The 18,368-nt window shown below is 50.3% G+C and overlaps 7 protein-coding genes across 7 annotated transcripts; 2 read left to right on the top strand and 5 right to left on the bottom strand.

Moving 5' to 3' along the window:
* Window positions 1-47: 47 nt before the first annotated feature.
* Window positions 48-992, bottom strand: CPAR01_02075 (uncharacterized protein; the record flags this gene model as incomplete). Its single annotated transcript, XM_060486363.1, has 3 exons — window positions 48-303; window positions 393-510; window positions 572-992. The coding sequence occupies 3 exons, from the start codon at window positions 990-992 to the stop codon at window positions 48-50; spliced, it is 795 nt and encodes a 264-aa protein (XP_060353691.1).
* Window positions 993-2,944: 1,952 nt separating this feature from the next.
* CPAR01_02074 (uncharacterized protein) lies at window positions 2,945-3,493 on the top strand (the record flags this gene model as incomplete). Its single annotated transcript, XM_060486362.1, has 1 exon — window positions 2,945-3,493. One exon carries the CDS (start codon window positions 2,945-2,947, stop codon window positions 3,491-3,493), a length of 549 nt encoding a protein of 182 aa, XP_060353690.1.
* Window positions 3,494-5,502: 2,009 nt separating this feature from the next.
* On the top strand, window positions 5,503-6,579 carry CPAR01_02073 (C6 zinc finger protein; the record flags this gene model as incomplete). The annotated part of the gene is made up of 1 exon (XM_060486361.1): window positions 5,503-6,579. One exon carries the CDS (start codon window positions 5,503-5,505, stop codon window positions 6,577-6,579), a length of 1,077 nt encoding a protein of 358 aa, XP_060353689.1.
* An 81-nt stretch (window positions 6,580-6,660) lies between these two features.
* CPAR01_02072 (uncharacterized protein) lies at window positions 6,661-8,457 on the bottom strand (the record flags this gene model as incomplete). Its single annotated transcript, XM_060486360.1, has 4 exons — window positions 6,661-6,951; window positions 7,010-7,838; window positions 7,938-8,069; window positions 8,138-8,457. The coding sequence occupies 4 exons, from the start codon at window positions 8,455-8,457 to the stop codon at window positions 6,661-6,663; spliced, it is 1,572 nt and encodes a 523-aa protein (XP_060353688.1).
* A 453-nt stretch (window positions 8,458-8,910) lies between these two features.
* On the bottom strand, window positions 8,911-11,767 carry CPAR01_02071 (calpain family cysteine protease; the record flags this gene model as incomplete). Its single annotated transcript, XM_060486359.1, has 2 exons — window positions 8,911-10,363; window positions 10,422-11,767. 2 exons carry the CDS (start codon window positions 11,765-11,767, stop codon window positions 8,911-8,913), a joined length of 2,799 nt encoding a protein of 932 aa, XP_060353687.1.
* A 1,654-nt stretch (window positions 11,768-13,421) lies between these two features.
* CPAR01_02070 (uncharacterized protein) lies at window positions 13,422-15,338 on the bottom strand (the record flags this gene model as incomplete). The annotated part of the gene is made up of 1 exon (XM_060486358.1): window positions 13,422-15,338. One exon carries the CDS (start codon window positions 15,336-15,338, stop codon window positions 13,422-13,424), a length of 1,917 nt encoding a protein of 638 aa, XP_060353686.1.
* A 1,335-nt stretch (window positions 15,339-16,673) lies between these two features.
* Window positions 16,674-17,711, bottom strand: CPAR01_02069 (uncharacterized protein; the record flags this gene model as incomplete). The annotated part of the gene is made up of 1 exon (XM_060486357.1): window positions 16,674-17,711. The coding sequence occupies one exon, from the start codon at window positions 17,709-17,711 to the stop codon at window positions 16,674-16,676; it is 1,038 nt and encodes a 345-aa protein (XP_060353685.1).
* Window positions 17,712-18,368: the final 657 nt, after the last annotated feature.

Here is an 18,368-nt window from a genome sequence, read left to right as displayed (position 1 = left end):
AAAAGACATTCTGGCCATTTCTATCTCTGGCTGTGTAGATGCAATACTCAAATGCGGCACATCTGCTCGTTCATGAAGAATACATGCATATGTGGCTGTAAACTTTCACAGTCTCCCGATTGGCAGATTCCAGCGCCGCAAAAGTCTTCATATCTGCCACAGCGGCCATAGATACTGCAACAAGTTCCTTGCTTGCCAGCACACTTGCGATTCCCGTTTGCATATCCGCAGGTCCCATCGGTGGTGTACACCTTGTGGCCCCAGCAAATACCCTCCCAGCAAGTGCCAGGAGCACAGTCTATGCTGAAGCACGGTGGACAGGGTCAGCATCTGCGAGTTCCGGTGATAGACAGCCATCAATATCAGGGAAAGATCGGGACTTTATCACTTACTCTCTCTGGCCACATCGCCAAGTCTCAGAGTTGCAGCATTGCCCATTAGTCCCGACACAGGTCACGCCCGGGCGCGACGGACCACAGATGCCATCCCACGCCCTTTTTGGTTCAACAACTAAAGCAGGTAGAAAGATAAGTTTGATAGCAGTCAAAACTCGTGCATTGGGGTCACGTACATCCACGAGTGCAGTATGAGGCGCAAGGAAGTATGTTCCCGCAGTCTCGGTCCAGAGAAGGGTTGAGGAGGAAGAACTTGTCTAGTGTAATCCCGTAACGAGTTGCGAGCTCTTGGCAGGTCTCCGGACCCACGTTCTCATTGGTGTCGCTAGTATAGCGACAGTTGATCTCTCCAGGCTTTGTATCGGCACCTCTGATCCCATGAATGGTTGTGTGAGTTGTGCATGCGCGTGGTCGTGAGATCGTGGCCGCGGGCCGGCCGGGGGTTGTGGAATCTTCCCAAGTCACCGGCTTGCATTTTCCAGTGCTAGCGAGGCCAGATGATAGCGGAGTGATGCAGTCCACCGTCGTGGCAAAGAGAAGGATCGCAAGACTTGCAATCCCGCCGTTTTCGAGAACACTACCAGGCTTAGGATACATTACGACTCCGGTTCGGGGTGAGAGTTGATGCAGGGAAAATGAAAGCAAGCATCCGTGTGCTTGGCGAGCGTTTCAGTGATACTTGTGCGCTTATGCCTGAGGAGATTTTGAGAACGCAAACTCCGCCAAGTGGCCAGATCGCGAGAGCACAAGACTGTTCAAAAGAACTAAAGAAAGTGAGGTAGTCTAGGGAACTTTTGTTGGTCGCCATGCCAACATTAGGCAGCAGCCTCCCGCTAAAAGTAATACGATGGTGGCTGATACGGGAAAGCAGCGAGCATCAATAATAGCTCTGTCGAATGCTAACTCCAGTCTCTATCTCAGTAGTCCATGGGCGATAACAAGCTGAGATTGAATTGGTCTGTGGCGGCTCGCTTTTCGGTCGTGCTTGTCGCCATGTCGTCGATACCCTCGGCGCCTCGCAAGAGCCGCCTCCTAATTGGGAATGAGCCCTTGAGCATGCTTCACGCATCACTTTAGAGGGTGAACAAATGATTTTGTTTCTCGATGACCGTGTAATTATTTGCAGTGGTATTTGTATTCTTCACGAGTCATTTAGGCTGGAAAGCAATGGCGGGGCCGCTCCATATTAGCTGCCGAAACCCGACACCGAAACCGAAGGGGAATCGCTCGCATCATTCAAGATACGCGAATTCGAAATCCTGGTCAACTCAACCCCATCGATTTTTGCCAGAACGGAGAGAATTGAATCTCTTGCCGGACGAGGATGGTTGAGTCAGAACTGCTACATGAAGTAAAAATCGACGTGAAATCGTTGCTTAATGCGGTGTAGATAGCTCGTAGTCAGAGGAGCAGCTGGAACCTGCCGTGATGGGCTTCAGTTAAGCCAGACATCCATACATGTCATGCCGAGATCACCTGGAACGTATTAGACAATCGAAACACCTGGCGAAAAAAAATACTAAGTAGTAATTTGCGCACCCGAATTTGGTAGGCAAATCGAAACCAACGCAGCACTTGTCCAAAAATGAGAATAACTCGCCGGAACGGCACCTCAGTTCACCATGACAAGGGGCAATGGAACACCTGCTAGGGTCAATGGCTGGCGGACACTGACGCCAAGTAAAAACACTATAAATATACGCTGGTAGATTTCGGTCTCTTCCGGTGCAGTACAACTGCCACGGGGATCCAACATTGGTTACATCAGAAATCAACAATTGGCGGAGTTGACTTGTGTGCTAATGAAAATCATCTTTAGCTCGGCTGGAGTGTAAAACGAACCACTCCGTCGAATGAAATGACACTTGTCGCGGTGAAAGCTTGATTATAGTACACTATATCCGGTGAATCCGGGAATATCTCCAACCCAGCACTGATGGATTGGCATGGCTATCAGCGGTGGCCTGGCTAGATTCTTTCCATAAGACATGACTAGTACCCCTGTGATGTCAAAGGTCTTCCAAACGTAGTGAAAATTCCTCGCATGCATTCAGCAAGTAGGTAGCATACCACTGTGTTTTATCATGTTCCAGTGTCATCCTTTACTTCTCATCTGCAAAGAAGGACTCAAAATAGGATCGTTCAATCATGGTGACCGATTTCTATCATCAAGCACCATTCTGACATTCAGAAAGTATCCAAGTTGACTCCATGCCCCTGACGGAAGGGTGATCGTCATTGAGCCTCGGTCTTGCCGCTTTACCTAAATGACGACGGGTCTTATCTCGAACTTAGTTCTGCCTTTTCATATCTGTCAATTTTGAGAAATGTCCTATGGAGCGGTGTCACATGGAGTGAGACTGGCGGTTTTCTTCAGTGATTTATTAGACATGACAGGATATAAGTCTTCGTTGTATCTCGTTATATCTCATGGAAGTTATTTTATCAGACTAAGCGCCTCTCAATGTGCCTCAACCACTTGCCTTTGACTTTTGCATCACCAACCTGAATCTTTAGACTCCTGCCTAGGCAACTGGTATCTTTCAATCATGTTGCTCGGTTACTTCTTTTTTACCTTACTATCTATCGTTCTTAATGTCACCAGCGTCTATGCCACTCCCGCCCACAATGGAGACATAGCGAAAGACGTATCCTTACACAAGCGAGAGGCCGAAAAGCTGCAAGCAAGGCTGGTATGCTATCACAAACAATCTTATCACGTAGCTATCGTGATCGACCGCGACGAATATGACGTATCCTATCGCTATCACGCGACCCAAAAGGGCCAAACCCGAACTTTCAAGCTCGACCGCGATCGCCGTGAGTCAGGCAGCTACGTCGATTCTCTGATTCCGAAACTTGTCGCCAATATTCCCATCAACGGGTACGTCGACACCTTCGACGAAGTCGACGAGCTTATCAATGACACGGATCTCCTCCCCTCAAACGGATACGACTGCTGGCAATACCTCAAGAATGCGCTGAATGCAATGCGACAGAGCGGCTGGCTGACGCAGTCCGAGATGGACTCTGCCTATGACGAACTTCTGCAGAAAGCTCAGGATAATGGGATGACTTTGACTTGCCAGGCTCTTTGAATCGGGACGACTATTGGAACTTGTGAATCTCAGTACTTGTGGAAACTTGGGCTACGAGTCACATTCGGATTGTTCGATCGAAGATGTATTACAAGACATCCTACCTGTTGTGACAAGAACTCAACAAAGTGTTACAAGAAGAAAAGGGGTTGGTAGCAGACCGGATCAAGATCCGAAATGTAACACTTTGGGAAGTTCGTGAGATGCAACAAGATCCATCAAGCATTAAGAACCTTTACCAATAACTGTGAAACGTGGCATGTGAGTACTGAGAAGCTACGTCTTTGCCTGACTACCTATACCTGAGTACATGTACCTGTCATTTTCTCAAGTAAAACAAAATGAGAAACCGAATTCTCCCAGAACAAGTTGTGTATTATAAGTATTCAATCGTCTGTTCTATGTTGTATTCCATGTGATAGTGAATGCCATCAGTCAAAATCTGATACAAGAGTGATATTAGTAGGGGAAATATTACCAGTAGACGTGAGGCAGCGTGAAACGATTGGATAATTGAGTCCCCACGAGGATATTTTATGGTCGCTTTTGAGAGTAAGGTAGATAGGAAGGGAGATTCTCTGCAACGATACAGATGGAGCATGTAAATTTAGACGTTCGAATACAACGTGAACGCATTATTCATGTCATGAGAGAAGCTGTGGAGAAGTCAACATTGCATGGTTGTTACAGTAAGTAGGCAATGCTGTGCTGACTTGTACTTGAGTCTGTTATGATTGACTGAGAGAGACTACTTCACCAAATACTTAAGTACTCAGGAAGAGCTTGTCAGAGGAACTTTGACTTTATAGCGTGGCTGGATTAGACTGTTCTAGCTTATCTTATCTCTCCCCGGACTATCAAGTACAACAGCGTATGTAGGCTAATGGTGTTCGCTGTCATGAAAGCTTGATCCGACTAACTTATCAAGTCTATGACTTTCCGTTGAGCTGATGCGGCATAGACATAAGCGCAGGCTCTAAAGGGCTTAGCAGACAGCTGAACAGTGGCTGCCTAATTCAAGAGAGTCAAATGCCATGATGACAGTCACAGCCACCCCGACAAATCCTTCGGGCAGTTTCTTGTGTCATAAGCTTACGTTTTGATTCTCCATAAGAGTTCAGCGAGACGCCCACTGTGGAAGACCAGCCCAACATCTCAACATCCCAATTATCATGAAAATTCAAACAATTTGACGTATGCTTTTTTGCTCCCCTTCACTTCGAAAGTCGAGACATCCCTTTATCGAGAGCCCCGTCTCATGGTCTATCGATCTGGCCAATCAAAGACTCTGGGCATCGCTCTTCATTGTTGGCTGGCCTGAGCTATGCTAATATTGGTTGGCTCGCATTGGACCCCTGTCGCCCCGCAGACGCACCATGAAGGAACATCCGAATTATTATCTCCAGACGCCAGAATTCCTTCTTCTCCGCACACACGCCTGCCGTCGCCGATGTGTTTGTCGACATTCCACGGCTAGGTTAAGCTTCCCACACCCGCTCCGGGGTCATGAGAACCGCAGGTGGCTTGCCCCGTTATCGCTTCGACGGAGAGGCTGGCCAAGTGGGGTCGTGGCCTTAGGTACGCAGACGGCCTGAAGCAGAAACACGATGGCTCGAAAGGGTAGTCGGAAGACTAGAACTGGCTGCATAACATGCAAGTGAGTGTGCCTGAGAGTGTCCATTTCATCGATCGGTACACAGTGAGAATTGAGAACTTGCCTTAGATGGTACCTCGTATCTAACTCTTCATGACCAAGCAGGATACGCAAAGTGAAGTGTGACGAGACCAAGCCAACCTGCAATCGCTGCGCAGCCACTGGCCGCCAGTGTGATGGCTACAGTCCGGCGCCCTCGCCAACAAACAAATCCCAACTCCGCCGCTACCGACCGCACCATGTCTTTCCGGGAGCAGACGGGGTCGGGGAGGGCAGAGCCTTGCAGTTTTTCTGCGAGGTAGCCGGTCCTTACATGTCGGGTGCCGTGGACCCTCATTTTTGGCCTAAACTGGTAATGCAGTTCACCAGCTTCGAGCCTGCCGCGCGCCATTCTGTCATTGCCATCAGTACCCTCTGTGAACGTCTACAATTCCAGGAGGACATGGATGAAGAGATCCTCTTGAAGGACGATCTTTACGCCTTGCAACATTATAACACAGCTATCCATGACCTCAGGACTATGACCTCCCCTGAGCGAAGTCCTGTCATACTGCTGGTGTGTCTGCTGTTTATCACTATTGAATTCCTACAAGTCAACCGTGAAGAGACGGTAAAGCACTTGAAACACGGATTCCAGCTTCTGAAAAGCACAATCAGGGACTATGCCTGGACTAAGGAACACTTACTGCCTCTGTTTCGACGATTGAGCATCTACGCTTTCCTGCACACGACCGATCCTAGAGACTTTCCCAATCTGGAAGGTCTCGAGCATCCGATTCCCAGCAGCTTTTCAACATTTTATGACGCCCAAAGAATGGTTGACGACATCTTCAGCCGCACCATGCGGTTGGTGCGGCATGGCGACCCTTATAGAATATACCCGGAAGAACACCATATTGTGCCGCCTAACCTACTCGATGAGCAAGCCAGTCTTGCGTCATCACTAGATCAGTGGAAGATACTATTTGATGCATTTGAAGCCCGGCCCGCATCACCACCGAGCGAGCCTGTTCCCGGGCAAGAGACTCTAACAACGGCGTTACGATACGTCATTGTGTCACGATATGAGTGTTGCAGAATATGGCTGAACACGGCGTTTGGTGACAAAGAATACGACTACGACAGTCACTTGGCTGTATTCAAAGCGATGTCCACAGAAGCAGGGATAGTAGATCCGGAGATCCTTGCGACTTTTGAAGGGTCTCCTTATTTCACATTCGACACCGGCTACCTTCCTTCAATCTCACTAATTGCAACGAGATGTGCGCATTTGGAGGCGACATTGAAAAACCTTAGACTGAAGCCACTTCCAGGCCTCCCGAGAGAGAATATGTGCCTGCTAGCCCAGGCCGGAGATTGTCTGTGCGAAGCGTTACCAGCATCTTTACGGAACCTTAGTCGACTGGAGATTGCGGAGTCCAGTAATACTTGACTCTACTTAGAGAGTTCTACACATATATGAAAATGACCGTCTAGTAAAGCATCACGCTGTCCGCAATGTGCCTTTTTCCGGTTACTGCACTGGTGGATGTCCATCCAGGACCCACGAGTTGATTAGTGAGGCAGACTCGGCCGGCAGGTCGAATGGTGCTAAGTGACCAGAGTTGAATATCTCGGCATAGGTGAGCTCTTTGTAAGACTTCCACCTGCCAGCTACCTTAGCGTCATGGTACCAAAGAGTCATCTCTTGGAAGCGGAAGAAGGGGTGTCCATGCCATGCCAGTCCCTCGTTGACGAGCCGCCGCATTCCAGCTGCATTGCAGTATAAATCTTTGTCGCCCACGTATATGAGAACGCGAATCCCCTGTAAGAGTTGTCAGTAAGTTTCGATACAGGCCTTGTTCTGTCCTTGGGCTATTTACCTCATCAAGAAGCCTGTTGACGTACTCATCGCTGGACTTCCACAAGTCACCCACGCTCTCCCACTGCTTGAGTATTTCGTACGAGATTCCCTCAAATGAAGCATCTTCGTTAACTCCGAGGGCAACCTTTACCTTTGTCTGGTTTAAAAAGGCGTCAATGTGGCCTAGCTCGGCGTAGCATTCTCCCGAAGGACCATCACCACAACTTCGTCTCCAGTCATATGGGTTGCGCCTCAATTTGTCGACAACGTAGCCGCTCATGGAGGAACATTTCTCGTGTGTTTCGATACAAGCTCGGGATGTCCATCCTTCATCATCGCCTGTGCCTTCGCAGACCCCTAGATTCTGCTCGCACCACAGGTTGAGTGGGGCCCATTCGATGCACTGTGAGGTGCTTAGCAGACTATCAGGCCCGGAACAAAGCGCTTCGAAAGTCCCTGGATTCTGAACACGAAGTCGAATTAATCCGTTGCCAATGAGAATGCCCTTCAGGTTGATGAGCGGGACTCGCGAAGGTAGGTGGACCGGTGAATGATCTCCTGCCCAATGATGTTCGTTGTTTTGAACCGAGAACTCTGAAGCAGCAGAATGGAGGTCAGCATTGCGGGAGTTTATGTCGTGGGAATTTGCCTGATTGTCAAGTATTGTGGAAGCCAGAGCCGGCACCCACGATCCACCATAAGACTCTCCAGCGATATAGAAATCAAGGCTTGAGTATTGAGGGAAGGCGACCATGAGTTGACGAAGGAATCGATCCATCGTTTGAGATGCTTCTTGCAGACCATTGGGTATCTTGGATCCCGTCGAATAGCCGACACTTACTGGCTGACTAGAGTTGAACCATGCAAGTATCAGTCGAGCATCTTTGAGTGAAAAAAACATGATTCCCAAGATCAAGATGGTATCCAAACGACAATACTCAACTCACTCGACAAAGATCAAGGTTGCATTCGTGTTCCAACCGTGCGGGTTATCGATGGTGTACCCGCCCTCAGGCGCGATGCGACAGGGTCCCAACTCCATCAGGTTGCCATAGCCAGTAGAAGACGCTCCTGGGCCACTGGAAATATTCGAAAACAAAGTTAGCAGGGAGATTGGTTTTGGCTCGAGACGGCTAGAAACACTGACCCAGACATCCATAATATCACGGGGTCATTAAAAGGACGATGCTTGCTTTCAAAAAGCCAGAAGAACAGATGACTCTCATCATCGCCATCGGTTGTATCGACAAAGCCGGCGACGCCGGGAGTTGAGCTGTTGCATACACTAGCCGTGTCGGACCCGAGCCTGAGGGAGAATCCTGGGATGTCGGCCGTGGCGGGGAAATGTTTTACGGGAGAGCCGGGCGATTGAGAGTGGGTTGGTGAAGCAAGGCTTTGGCTGACGAATGCCAGTAGCAATAATAGATGTTGGAGGCATGATACTGAGAATCTCAATCGGTGAGGCATTTTGACAGTATCGATGTTTGAGACACTCAGATGCCATGAAGAAGTTGGATGAATCGCTCGATACCTTTCGACTGGTTTTCTGATGCAGCGCTTTTGATGACCCGAATAGGCATAGTGCGGGATTCCCGATCGAGTTGTCGGATCCCTAGCGATAAACACCTACTATCGGTGGACCGTGGCAGAGATGCTTCGAAAGAGCTTCTTAAGGCTAGACCTCTCCAATGCTGTAGCTGTTGTAGTGGATTGTGCGCAAAGATGTAGAGGAGTTTATCGAGAGGTCACGTATGTAAACTTCAAGGCCTCCTATTAGAGCAATGAGATCCGCTGGTCAACCAATTTCAACAGCTTCAAGAGTCACCACGGCTTTCACTGTCAAGGAAGGAGGAGAGAAAAGTCGTATTAGGTCCTACAGAGATGTTTCGTAACGATCGTGTTCATCATCATTTACAAATTTCAAGCAGTGGCACCAGCAGCCTCGCCATCAACAATCAAGCTTGAGGCCTCCTCGGCATCACTCGGCTTGACGAGCTTAATGGAGATCTCGGGGTCCCGGGCATAGACACGTAGGCCCAAGACACAGACAGCGTTCCATGGAGATCCAGTCAGCTCCTCTTCGTCATCCAAGACAGTGGATTCAGCATCAGAGTCTGAATCAGAAACCTCTTCCTCCTCAGCAGGCGCTTCCTCAACAGGCGTCTCATCAGGGACGTCTTCGGCTTTAGATTCAGCGGGGGGAGTCTCCTCGGCTGGCTTTGACTCCTCAGACTTCTTCTCGCTCTCATCGCTTTCGGGTTTCTTCTCTTCAGTTTTGTTCTCCTTAGGCTCCTTCTCATCATCCTTCTTTGGCTCTGGGGTCGGGCCATCGCCAGGCTTTGACGTATTTACGTTCACCGGCTTCTCTGCCTCAGTGGGCTGAGCTGACTCCTTAACCGCGATTTTGATTGCAATCGAATCGCCCTCCTTCTTTTGATCCTTGTCTTCGGACTTCTTCCCTTCCTTCCCGACAGCGTCCTTGGTATCTTTCTTTTCCTCAGTCTTCTTGCCCTCATTCGCGAGGTCAGACACAACCTTGGCGGAATCCTCAAGCGCCTTCGCCGCTATACCGAGCGCCTTTTTCTGCTTTCTTCTTTTCTTTGCTTTCTTGCTCTCCTTTTTCTGCTTCGCTTCAAGCTTCTTCTTCTCTACGAGCTCGTCCTCGTTCCGAACACCGCCCTTGGCATGAGCGATATCGTACTGCAAGCCTACCTGTCGCAATTTCTGCGGGTTGCGTTCGGCATACTCCTTGACTACTTCCTCAACAGGCTTGATTGTGCTAACGTCGCCTTCGCTGTTGCGAACGGCTGTAATCTTAGGCAGAACCTCGTAGATGCCTGGCTCTAGGTCGACCTCGCAGCTCACCGAGCGATTCTCCCATTTGTGCACAGGTCGGACGCGGCAAATCTGCTCTGGCTCAAGGGCATCCGCCTTTTTCTTTTCTCCATCTTTGGACTCATCGCTGGCCGCAGAGGTTGTAGAAGCAGCTTGCTGAAGGACGAAGTGTAGTTCGAACCAGTACTGTCCCTCAAATCCGTGGAAGTAGCGGTCGTCGAGCTGCGTCAGGACAAATACGACCATGCCCGACTTCTTGACCTCCACAACGAACTTGGTCTGGAGGAAACCTGTCACCCAAGATACATTGGCGGAGGTCCACTGTTGCACGACGGTCCACTTGTCGTCAAACAGGCGCGTGCGGTGGATGTACATAAAGGTCGAGAGCAGATCCTGGTACGACATCCAGAAGACGCCATCATCGCCAAAGGTGTGATTCATGCGCTTAAGCCAGTACGGGGTCCATTCTTTGGAGCCGTCGGACCACGGCCCGTTCCATTCGCCGACACCACCATCGGATCGTTCGCCCCAAGGGTTCCTGTTGGTTCAAGTGTCAGAGCAAGGCAAGATACTGAGACTCTAGGAGCAAATCTTACCGGATCTGAACGAGGCGAACCTTCTTGCCGTCCTCGTCAACCTCCTCTCGTGACTGAAGGATAGAGTATGCGTGCCCCAACGCCAGGCCGCTCTTCTGCCAGTCCCACCCAGTCCCCATGGCAGCAAGGGCGAAGACAAACTCTCCGTCAGAATTTACAAGCTCTTTCCACAACTTGTCCTTTCTTAACACGCGGTTAGTTGCGATTGTTGAGGTTACGCCACCTGTCATGTCCTCAACTCCCTCGCCGGGCCAGCCACCCGAGATGGCCTCATAGTCACCATGAACCTTGGCGTATGCCTTTTCGAGAAGCGGCAACCACGTCTCATTCTGATCATCGCAGCGAGCAAAGTAGAGAGCATCAGAGCCCGTCTGGTGCCTCTTCCTATGTAGGCGGGCCTTCTTGCCACTAGCATCGTAGACGTCTCCATAGTAGTCAAAGTCTGACTCGTTGAGGTAGAGATTGTCGTCAATGACTGTCGAAATCCACTCGCCATCCCGCTGAAAGACAAAACCGTAGACGCCACACTCTTCGTCGCGAGCAACGCAGACTTTCTCCATGAGGTCTTTCCGGTGCGCAATGGTGGCAACTGCGGCGAGCCACCAGCAGTCACCGTTGGAACCTTGCTTGATATCGGAAGACGAGTAGCCGTTCATCGTGAATTGCGGCGAATCAAAGATCCAGTCAACGCGGTGGATTGAACCAGGGTTGTAGTACTCGCTTCCTCGGACGCCATGACGCTTCGAGACTTTGCCAGATCCCGACTTGGCTCCCTTACCGGCAGCTGCATTGGCAAAGGGATTCCAGATGTCACTGTCGCCCCCAAGAAAACGGCTCACCGCCGTGGGATCGATGGGGATAGTAGAGCTAGGACCCAAGATCTGCGCGGCGTTAAGTGTGTCGAGGCTGTTCTTCACATCCCAGCTGCTCACATACGGCACATCTCCCGCGGCGCCACTTCCGCCAGTACCCTGGTCCCCGTCACGGATAAGACCGTTAAGACAGTTCTTCTTAGGATCACGCTCAATGTCAAAGTCGGGGTCGGTGAACTTCTCATTCGTTCTTTCGCACTCTCGGATGATTCGCTTGACCTTCTCTCGGCACTCGCGAGCGGCCGCGTCATATGACTCCTGCGCATTGCGGGTGGAAGATGCTCCCTTCTCCTGGAACGCAGGGAGGAGGGATGTGTAGAGGGCGCGAGGGAAGATGGATGTCACCTTCCCCGGGTATTTTGAGTGAAATTTGTCCCAGAAGTCAGACAAGGTTTCCTGGGGACTCTTCTTCGAGCGCTTCGTTGCTGGAGGAATGGGAGGCACTGGTGGTGGTGGATCGCCGTACGTCGCCATATTGAGCAGCGTCGCTGACTTGGGGTGTCAGAGCAGGTTAAATGACTAAATTGGTGCCTTACTTGTGTCGGGTCCCCTGGAGACAGGAAGCGAATGACTGACTTGAACAATAAAATGGAGTTCATTTCGGCCATACTGCTGGACTTAAGTAGTCGTCGCAGTCTGACGAAGATATCATTCACGCCTTGAAGGGTGGTGTGACAAGGCCTTGGTAAGGCTACGACCTACCTACTTGACCCGGCATCTAGTGCTGACGCACCAGCGATAGTTCCCGTGTACAACCGCGCATATGGGTGTTTGGGTGTGAGGCTGCCTAGAATCACGTTACTTGGATGTGACAATATTGAAATGCGAAACGAAACTGAACCAATTGTATGGGATCGTTGGTATGAAGGCGCCCTGGGTATCGGAACGGTCGGCTTGCTTGGCCGCATTCTGCAGAATATCGAACCGAACTTGCTCTGATATGCAGCGAATCGCCAGGGTTGAATCTGGCAATTCGTACTACAAGTACCAACAGCACGCAGATTGGGGGCCATTCTGCCGCCGGGCTTCAGGGCCTAGTATCAGGTAGGATCATGGCGCCAATGACTTTAGCGCCGCGAGGTTGGGCTATGACAGCGAAGCATACGGCTGATCCCCAGGGTCCCTTTCTCGGCCACGCACGCCAGATAACATGAGGAAAGGCTTGCTGTCTCATTCTAGCGAGGTAACTGTGAAAACCATAACCCCGCGCGATGAACTGGCAACTCTCACGTAAGACTTGGAACGCCATGCATGCATGAGATGCAGGCCGCTGTTAGTGCGTGTCGCTTCCCCAAGCCTTTACGACCAACTCATTTTGGACTGGAGTAACCCAAACAGGGGTTCTGGGCAGACGGGAAGATGAAGCTGAAATTTGGACTGCAGTCACAGGAATGATAGGCTCACTGCTGATAATTCTCATAGGGTGTCATACTTGGCCAGACCTAAAGAAGTATTCAAGGTGATCGAGATGTCACGTTGAATGATTGATCACATATATGCACACATCACAGGAGAGGAAACTGAGTACATTAGACAGAAGCATCATCGAGTCCCAAATCAACTTAAGACCTGAGACCGATAATTGGTGCATTGGCTGCTATACACGACAGGAAATCCGTTCTTCATCCATGGCGACACCGATGAAGAGCAACTCTGATGCTTATTCTTCAAGAATGTCCTTCTCCAAATCATTCATAAATTAGTAGTGATTGACCGCCCCTCTATCTTTTTGCAATGTCAGTGTCTTCGTCTAATTTGATGCATATCCAGGCTACTCATGGCGTGGAATAGATGTACACAGCCATGGTGACCAATATCTCGAATGACGCTCGAAGGGCCTGCCTTTGCCATCGGTCGTAAAGCTCATTGTATATCATACCTCAAAACTCGTACAAGCTTTAAGTCTCGTCCGGCACAGATTATATTGAATACTGGGCTCTGAAAGGCTAGGCAGGTATTTGATAATTGTCTTTCATTAGAAGTTAAATATGTTGGCATCCGTAAAGCTCTTTTGGAAGCTTTGGTATATGCTCATGCTCTTGCTACGAGGTCTATGGCCAACTCATTTCCTTCGTCATGCCGCTCGATTAGGTGGATATGGTCAGGCTCAATGCTGAGTTAGCAAGAGCTACTTGCGGTACAAAGCAAGCACCTTCTGCCACAGGGTTGTGGCCTCCGGTTGAGCAATCGCTGTCTCTCCAGCTCCTCTATGATTCGGTATGTCGACAACCTCGCCATCCAGACCCTTGTTGTTGGCGGCGTTCTGCTGCTTGCCCAGATAGTAGTTTGGCATAAAGAAAGAAGCAATAAGAGAAATACAGGACAAGCAGATGGCGGCGATCGTGATATGCCCATTTACAATAGCGTAGGCGCGGATAGATCCTTGGCGAATGGGATCATCGAACCGGTACTTCTTCAACGTCTTGATATTGCCGTAAATCTTGGCGATGACACTGTTGGAAACGCCGGGAAGTTCTTCACGCATCTGGTCAACCATCTGCTCCGTCCAGATGCTCGTTGCAACGGCGCTTCCGATACTGGATCCCAAGGTAGACCACAGAGTGATGATGGAAATGATCGAAGCAACGTCGTCGTGGGGAACAGACGCCTGTACACCGACACGCGCACCAACTACGTTGAGGGAAGATAGACAGAAGATGAGCTGCGCTGCTACGAGCCGAGCAGTATCTTGAGTCATGTTGCCGGTCGGTTGGACCAGGAGGCCGTAACCGAGAATCTTGGCCGCGGCACCGAAGACCATAAGGCTCTTGTAGCGATGAGTGCTTCGGTGAATGAGACCAACCACAGGGCCGACCAGGCAGAGCCCCATTGTAGTTATGCCCAAGAAGATAGTCCACTGGTAAGTAGTCCACTCTTTGATGATGAGGATGTATGATGAGAAGTAGGTATTGCGAACGGACGATGCCATTTGATTGAAGGTGTGGATGATGACACCTGCGATGAAGGCGCGGTTCTGTAAAATGTTCCTCGTCATGAGAGGCTTAGGAGCGAGAAATATCTCGAACAGGACGAAGATTATGAGAATGACGAAACCCATGACGATCATAGCGATCATGCTTGCGTTGGTCCATCCACCATCGGCGCTCTTAGCCAGTGTGATAGGCAAGAGAATCAGGGAGAAGGCAAAGCCAAGCAGGATGAGGCCAATGATGTCGATATCGATCATGCCCCGGTACGCAAGTTTGGCCCAGTACACCAAGTTCTTAGAGGAGGCCTCAGAGACACCGGTGCGAACGTTCTTGGAGTCGGCAATGGTTACCATGCCAGCCTTCTCTCCTCGACGCTGCATGGCGTAGAGAGTAAAGATGGCCGGGATGAGGAGAACAGGGACGAGTATGGCGAACATGCCTAAGCCCCATCGCCAATTCTCGTAGAAGCCTTCAGCGATGAAACCGTTGACGGGGACAGTGACGATAAAAGGCAGGGACAGGCAAGCACCGAAGAAGCCGCGCCATTCCAGGGGTGTTAAATCGGCCACAATGATGTCGCTCAGAAGATCGAGACCTGACTTGCCGACTGAAGTAAAGCAGATACCGACGGTATAGGCGGGGAAGGCGGTGGCACTGGCTGCAACGGCAAAGCCTACGGCGTAAAACGCTAGAATCACGACGTACGTCGTGGGTCGCGAGGTGATGTCGGCTAGTTTTCCAATGAAAGGCTTGCTGATGGCGCGGATTATCTGACTGGCAGTGTTGACGGTACCAAGTTGGCTGTGGACCTTGAACGTTGAAGCAGCCAGCGTGCCAAAGATGGTTGTGGTGATACCCATATCGAGGGCATAGGCAAACATGGTCAGGCCGATGGATACGCCGAGCAGCCAGAGTAGCACCTTGCCCTTCTGACCAGAATGGTAGAGTACCCTGTTGAAGGCTTCAACTCTGCTGACGCCAACTTCCTTTGATCCTTCATTATTAGCAGACTGGTCAGGCTTCTCATCCGGCTCGAAGAAGTCCTGAGGTGCATCGTTCTGGGCGGGAGCCTTTTCGGGAGCCACTGGCTGGCTGTCGGCCGCAGGTGTCGACATATTTGACGACTTCTCAAGCTGTCTGGGTTTTCGAGAGGTTTCAAGATGAAGTTGATGTTGCACAGACACAGACAGAGAGCGACATGAAGAAGGGTAGAAGAAGTTTATTAAAGCCTCATGGAGAGATAGACAGCGAAAACTCTACGGTCTTGGCAGCGGTCCAGTGCCACCTCAGAATCCTTCCACTGGGATCTAGCGAAATGCTAGGGAATGATCACCCCACATTACAAACATAGGCAACCAGAAGTGACCAACGATATGGTTCTGGTGCATGACATAAAGATCAGTTTCCAAGTCTCTTTCGGTACGTTCCGACAGCGGTTCGCCCAGTGTTCCGGACATGCGGGTGAGACAGCTAAGTTCAATGTTGAATGGCACGCGGCACGGGGTCAGAAAAATTGGCCGCTCTACTGAACATCGAGCCTGAGAAAAGTGGCCAATTCTTCTGGCAACCGCGTGAATGGATGTCTCGTTGTGTTTATCAGATCCTTTCTGGATCCACTATTGGGGAAACATGCCATCTAATCAGATGGCCCATATCTCTCGATTGGGGAGGGATCACCACCTTGGTGGGACTAGACTCCGACTAAAGCCAGGATAGATTCCTTCATGCGCAAAGTATACAGTGTCTTTAGCCTGTACGCAGAGACGCGCCACTGAGGACCTTCATTTAAATAGCTTTGTCATTTGGCTCCGATCCTAGACCAATATTTCGAGAATGAGGAACCATCTCCGGGTTATGTAAGCGGGACGGTTCGTCAAAGTGAAAGAGCAAAGATTTTCTTCGACACATCAGCCCACGGATCATGTAGCCACCTAGATAGTGCTTACTTTTTAGCCTGAAATAAGCTTACTCGAGTGGCTATTGCTACTCGTTCGAGTCGAAAGATGGGTACAGGATCCCTGTTCCTGGCAATAATCCCGCAGATTCGGCCTCGGACTTTGCCCGGAAGGGCTTGGCTCCTGGTTCATCGCCAACTTGTCGGTTTATATGGTCACTTTCATCGGACGACCTATCGCGAGAACTGTTCATCATGCTATTCTCTTGATCAAGTCTTTCGAAAATCCATCAGAAGAAAATTGCTCAACGAGGACTCTATAGGCAAATCGGCTTCGAAGTCTTGGATCCATTACCGCTATCACTACAATGCCATGTTGTCTCAAAGTTCGGTCTTCAAATAATGGATTCAGACCTCCTATACGATTGGCAACTGAGGCCACTGCATCAAAGCTGCGAATCATAATCCAGCAAATTGAGTGAGTCCTGGGAGGAGAAGGAAGCAAATGTATAAAATAGAGAACACTCATGTCTAGTTATGTTGGAATCAAATATCTTCATAGACTTCTAACCGCCCTTAGCCTATTTTGTCTCGCCAATTGCGTGAGCTCTATCGTAGGGGCGTAGAGATCGAAGATGTGAGGCAGTCCAGGGTATACATGTAATTCCATTTGCACATTAGCGGATGCAAGCTTATTTGCAAATGCTACTGCCTCAGCGCAGAACAAATCAACTCCACCAACGTCGATGTATGTAAAAGGGAGATTCGCAACGTCAGTTGCTCTCCCTGGTGCCGCATGCGGAGGTATGCCCGATCCTCCGGCCTTGCCCTCAAGGTACGCATTCCAGCCAATCTGATTTGACTTATCCGTCCAGGTGAGAAATTGCGATAAAGGATTGTCTGCTTCAACCCTAGTTCTGTCGTCTAACATTGGATATATGAGGATCTGCTTCGCCAATGGCGGTGACAAGCCTCGATCCCTCGCCAACATGGATGCGCCTACCGCTATGCCGCCGCCGGCGCTCAACGCGTAAAAGCCTATGCGAGACGCGTCGATATTCAGGTCGTTTGCATTCTCGCTGAGCCACTTTAAAGCGGCGTAACAATCCTCGGCGGGTGTTGGAAACGGGAACTCGGGCGCTAAGCGGTATTCAACAGCGAACATCTGGACCCCCGATTCGAGAGCAGCCTTCGCGGCGAGTGGCCGGCTGTGCGGGTCGAGGTCCCCCCCCACGATCCCTCCTCCATGAACGTAGATGAAAGCCGGCTGCCTGCCTATGCTTTTGTTTTCGCTCGGTGTGAACTGGTGGAGTGTAATTATCTCGCCGTCGAATGACTTGACAACATGCTTGGTTTCTATTATACCATCCGGCAGGGCATCTTTGAGGATAGCCGAGAGACCCGCGTTGACGCTGGCTCGGAGCTCCAATGCATTGGTAGGTCCTTTCGGCGGTCGGATGGCGATCAGCGGACCAGCGACCGCCCAGAACTCTGTGTCGAATTTGAGGCCCGTCATCCTCTGCGTCTGTTTTGCGTAGTAGAAAATGGACAGAACCCCGACAACCATCCCCAGAAGCGAGAAACCTGGGCCCATGGTGACTTTTTATGCAAAAAGCCTCTCCCAAGCTCCTGGTCTGTTAGGGGGGAAAGAGATGTTTCGCCCTGATCTATTTTCCCTGTCGGGGGTACGCGAAAGGCATTATATCCCCATAAATCATGAGTTTAAGCTGCAGCTTTAACGTTTGCGCCACTCGGCACCATGAACCTATTAGTCTGGAAACTTCAGATGACTAGAAGCTCCGCGTTTCAAAGCGTTGATAGTCGGAAGCTTCCAATTCGTCCGAGCGGCATGAACCAGCTCCAGGCCAGCAGTCCGCCGTGGCTCGGGCGTAATTCTCTGAGCGCATGACCGATGAGGATTGCCACGTAGGCAATGCTGGTATTGCTTCCTTTCGTTTTTTTTAGGAGAGGTTCTGCCTTTGGAATTGACTTTCGGCTCGCACCGCAGGGCACATGACGTAGTCTGCATGTCGACTTTTGTCCAGCTATCAAACGTCGGACTTTTCCCAGCTCTCCTCACCCGTCTAGTGTTGCCACGACTGACTTGATGACTGATGGTTGCGATGATGCACCAATCAACATATTGCCATCCTGGAATTGAGACTAAGTACAAGTAGTTTCGTCTGAAATCAGAAACTTTTCCTACAGCCTGCCGAAAGACAGGTTCCATGCAGACCCTAGAAGCAAGAAT

Source organism: Colletotrichum paranaense (genome assembly GCF_030867605.1).
Source record: "Colletotrichum paranaense strain IMI 384185 chromosome Unknown Scaffold_2.1, whole genome shotgun sequence".
NCBI classification, from domain to species: domain Eukaryota; kingdom Fungi; phylum Ascomycota; class Sordariomycetes; order Glomerellales; family Glomerellaceae; genus Colletotrichum; species Colletotrichum paranaense.
The sequence above is the reverse complement of the archived record's forward strand: the minus strand, read 5'-3'. Positions and strand labels throughout refer to the sequence as shown.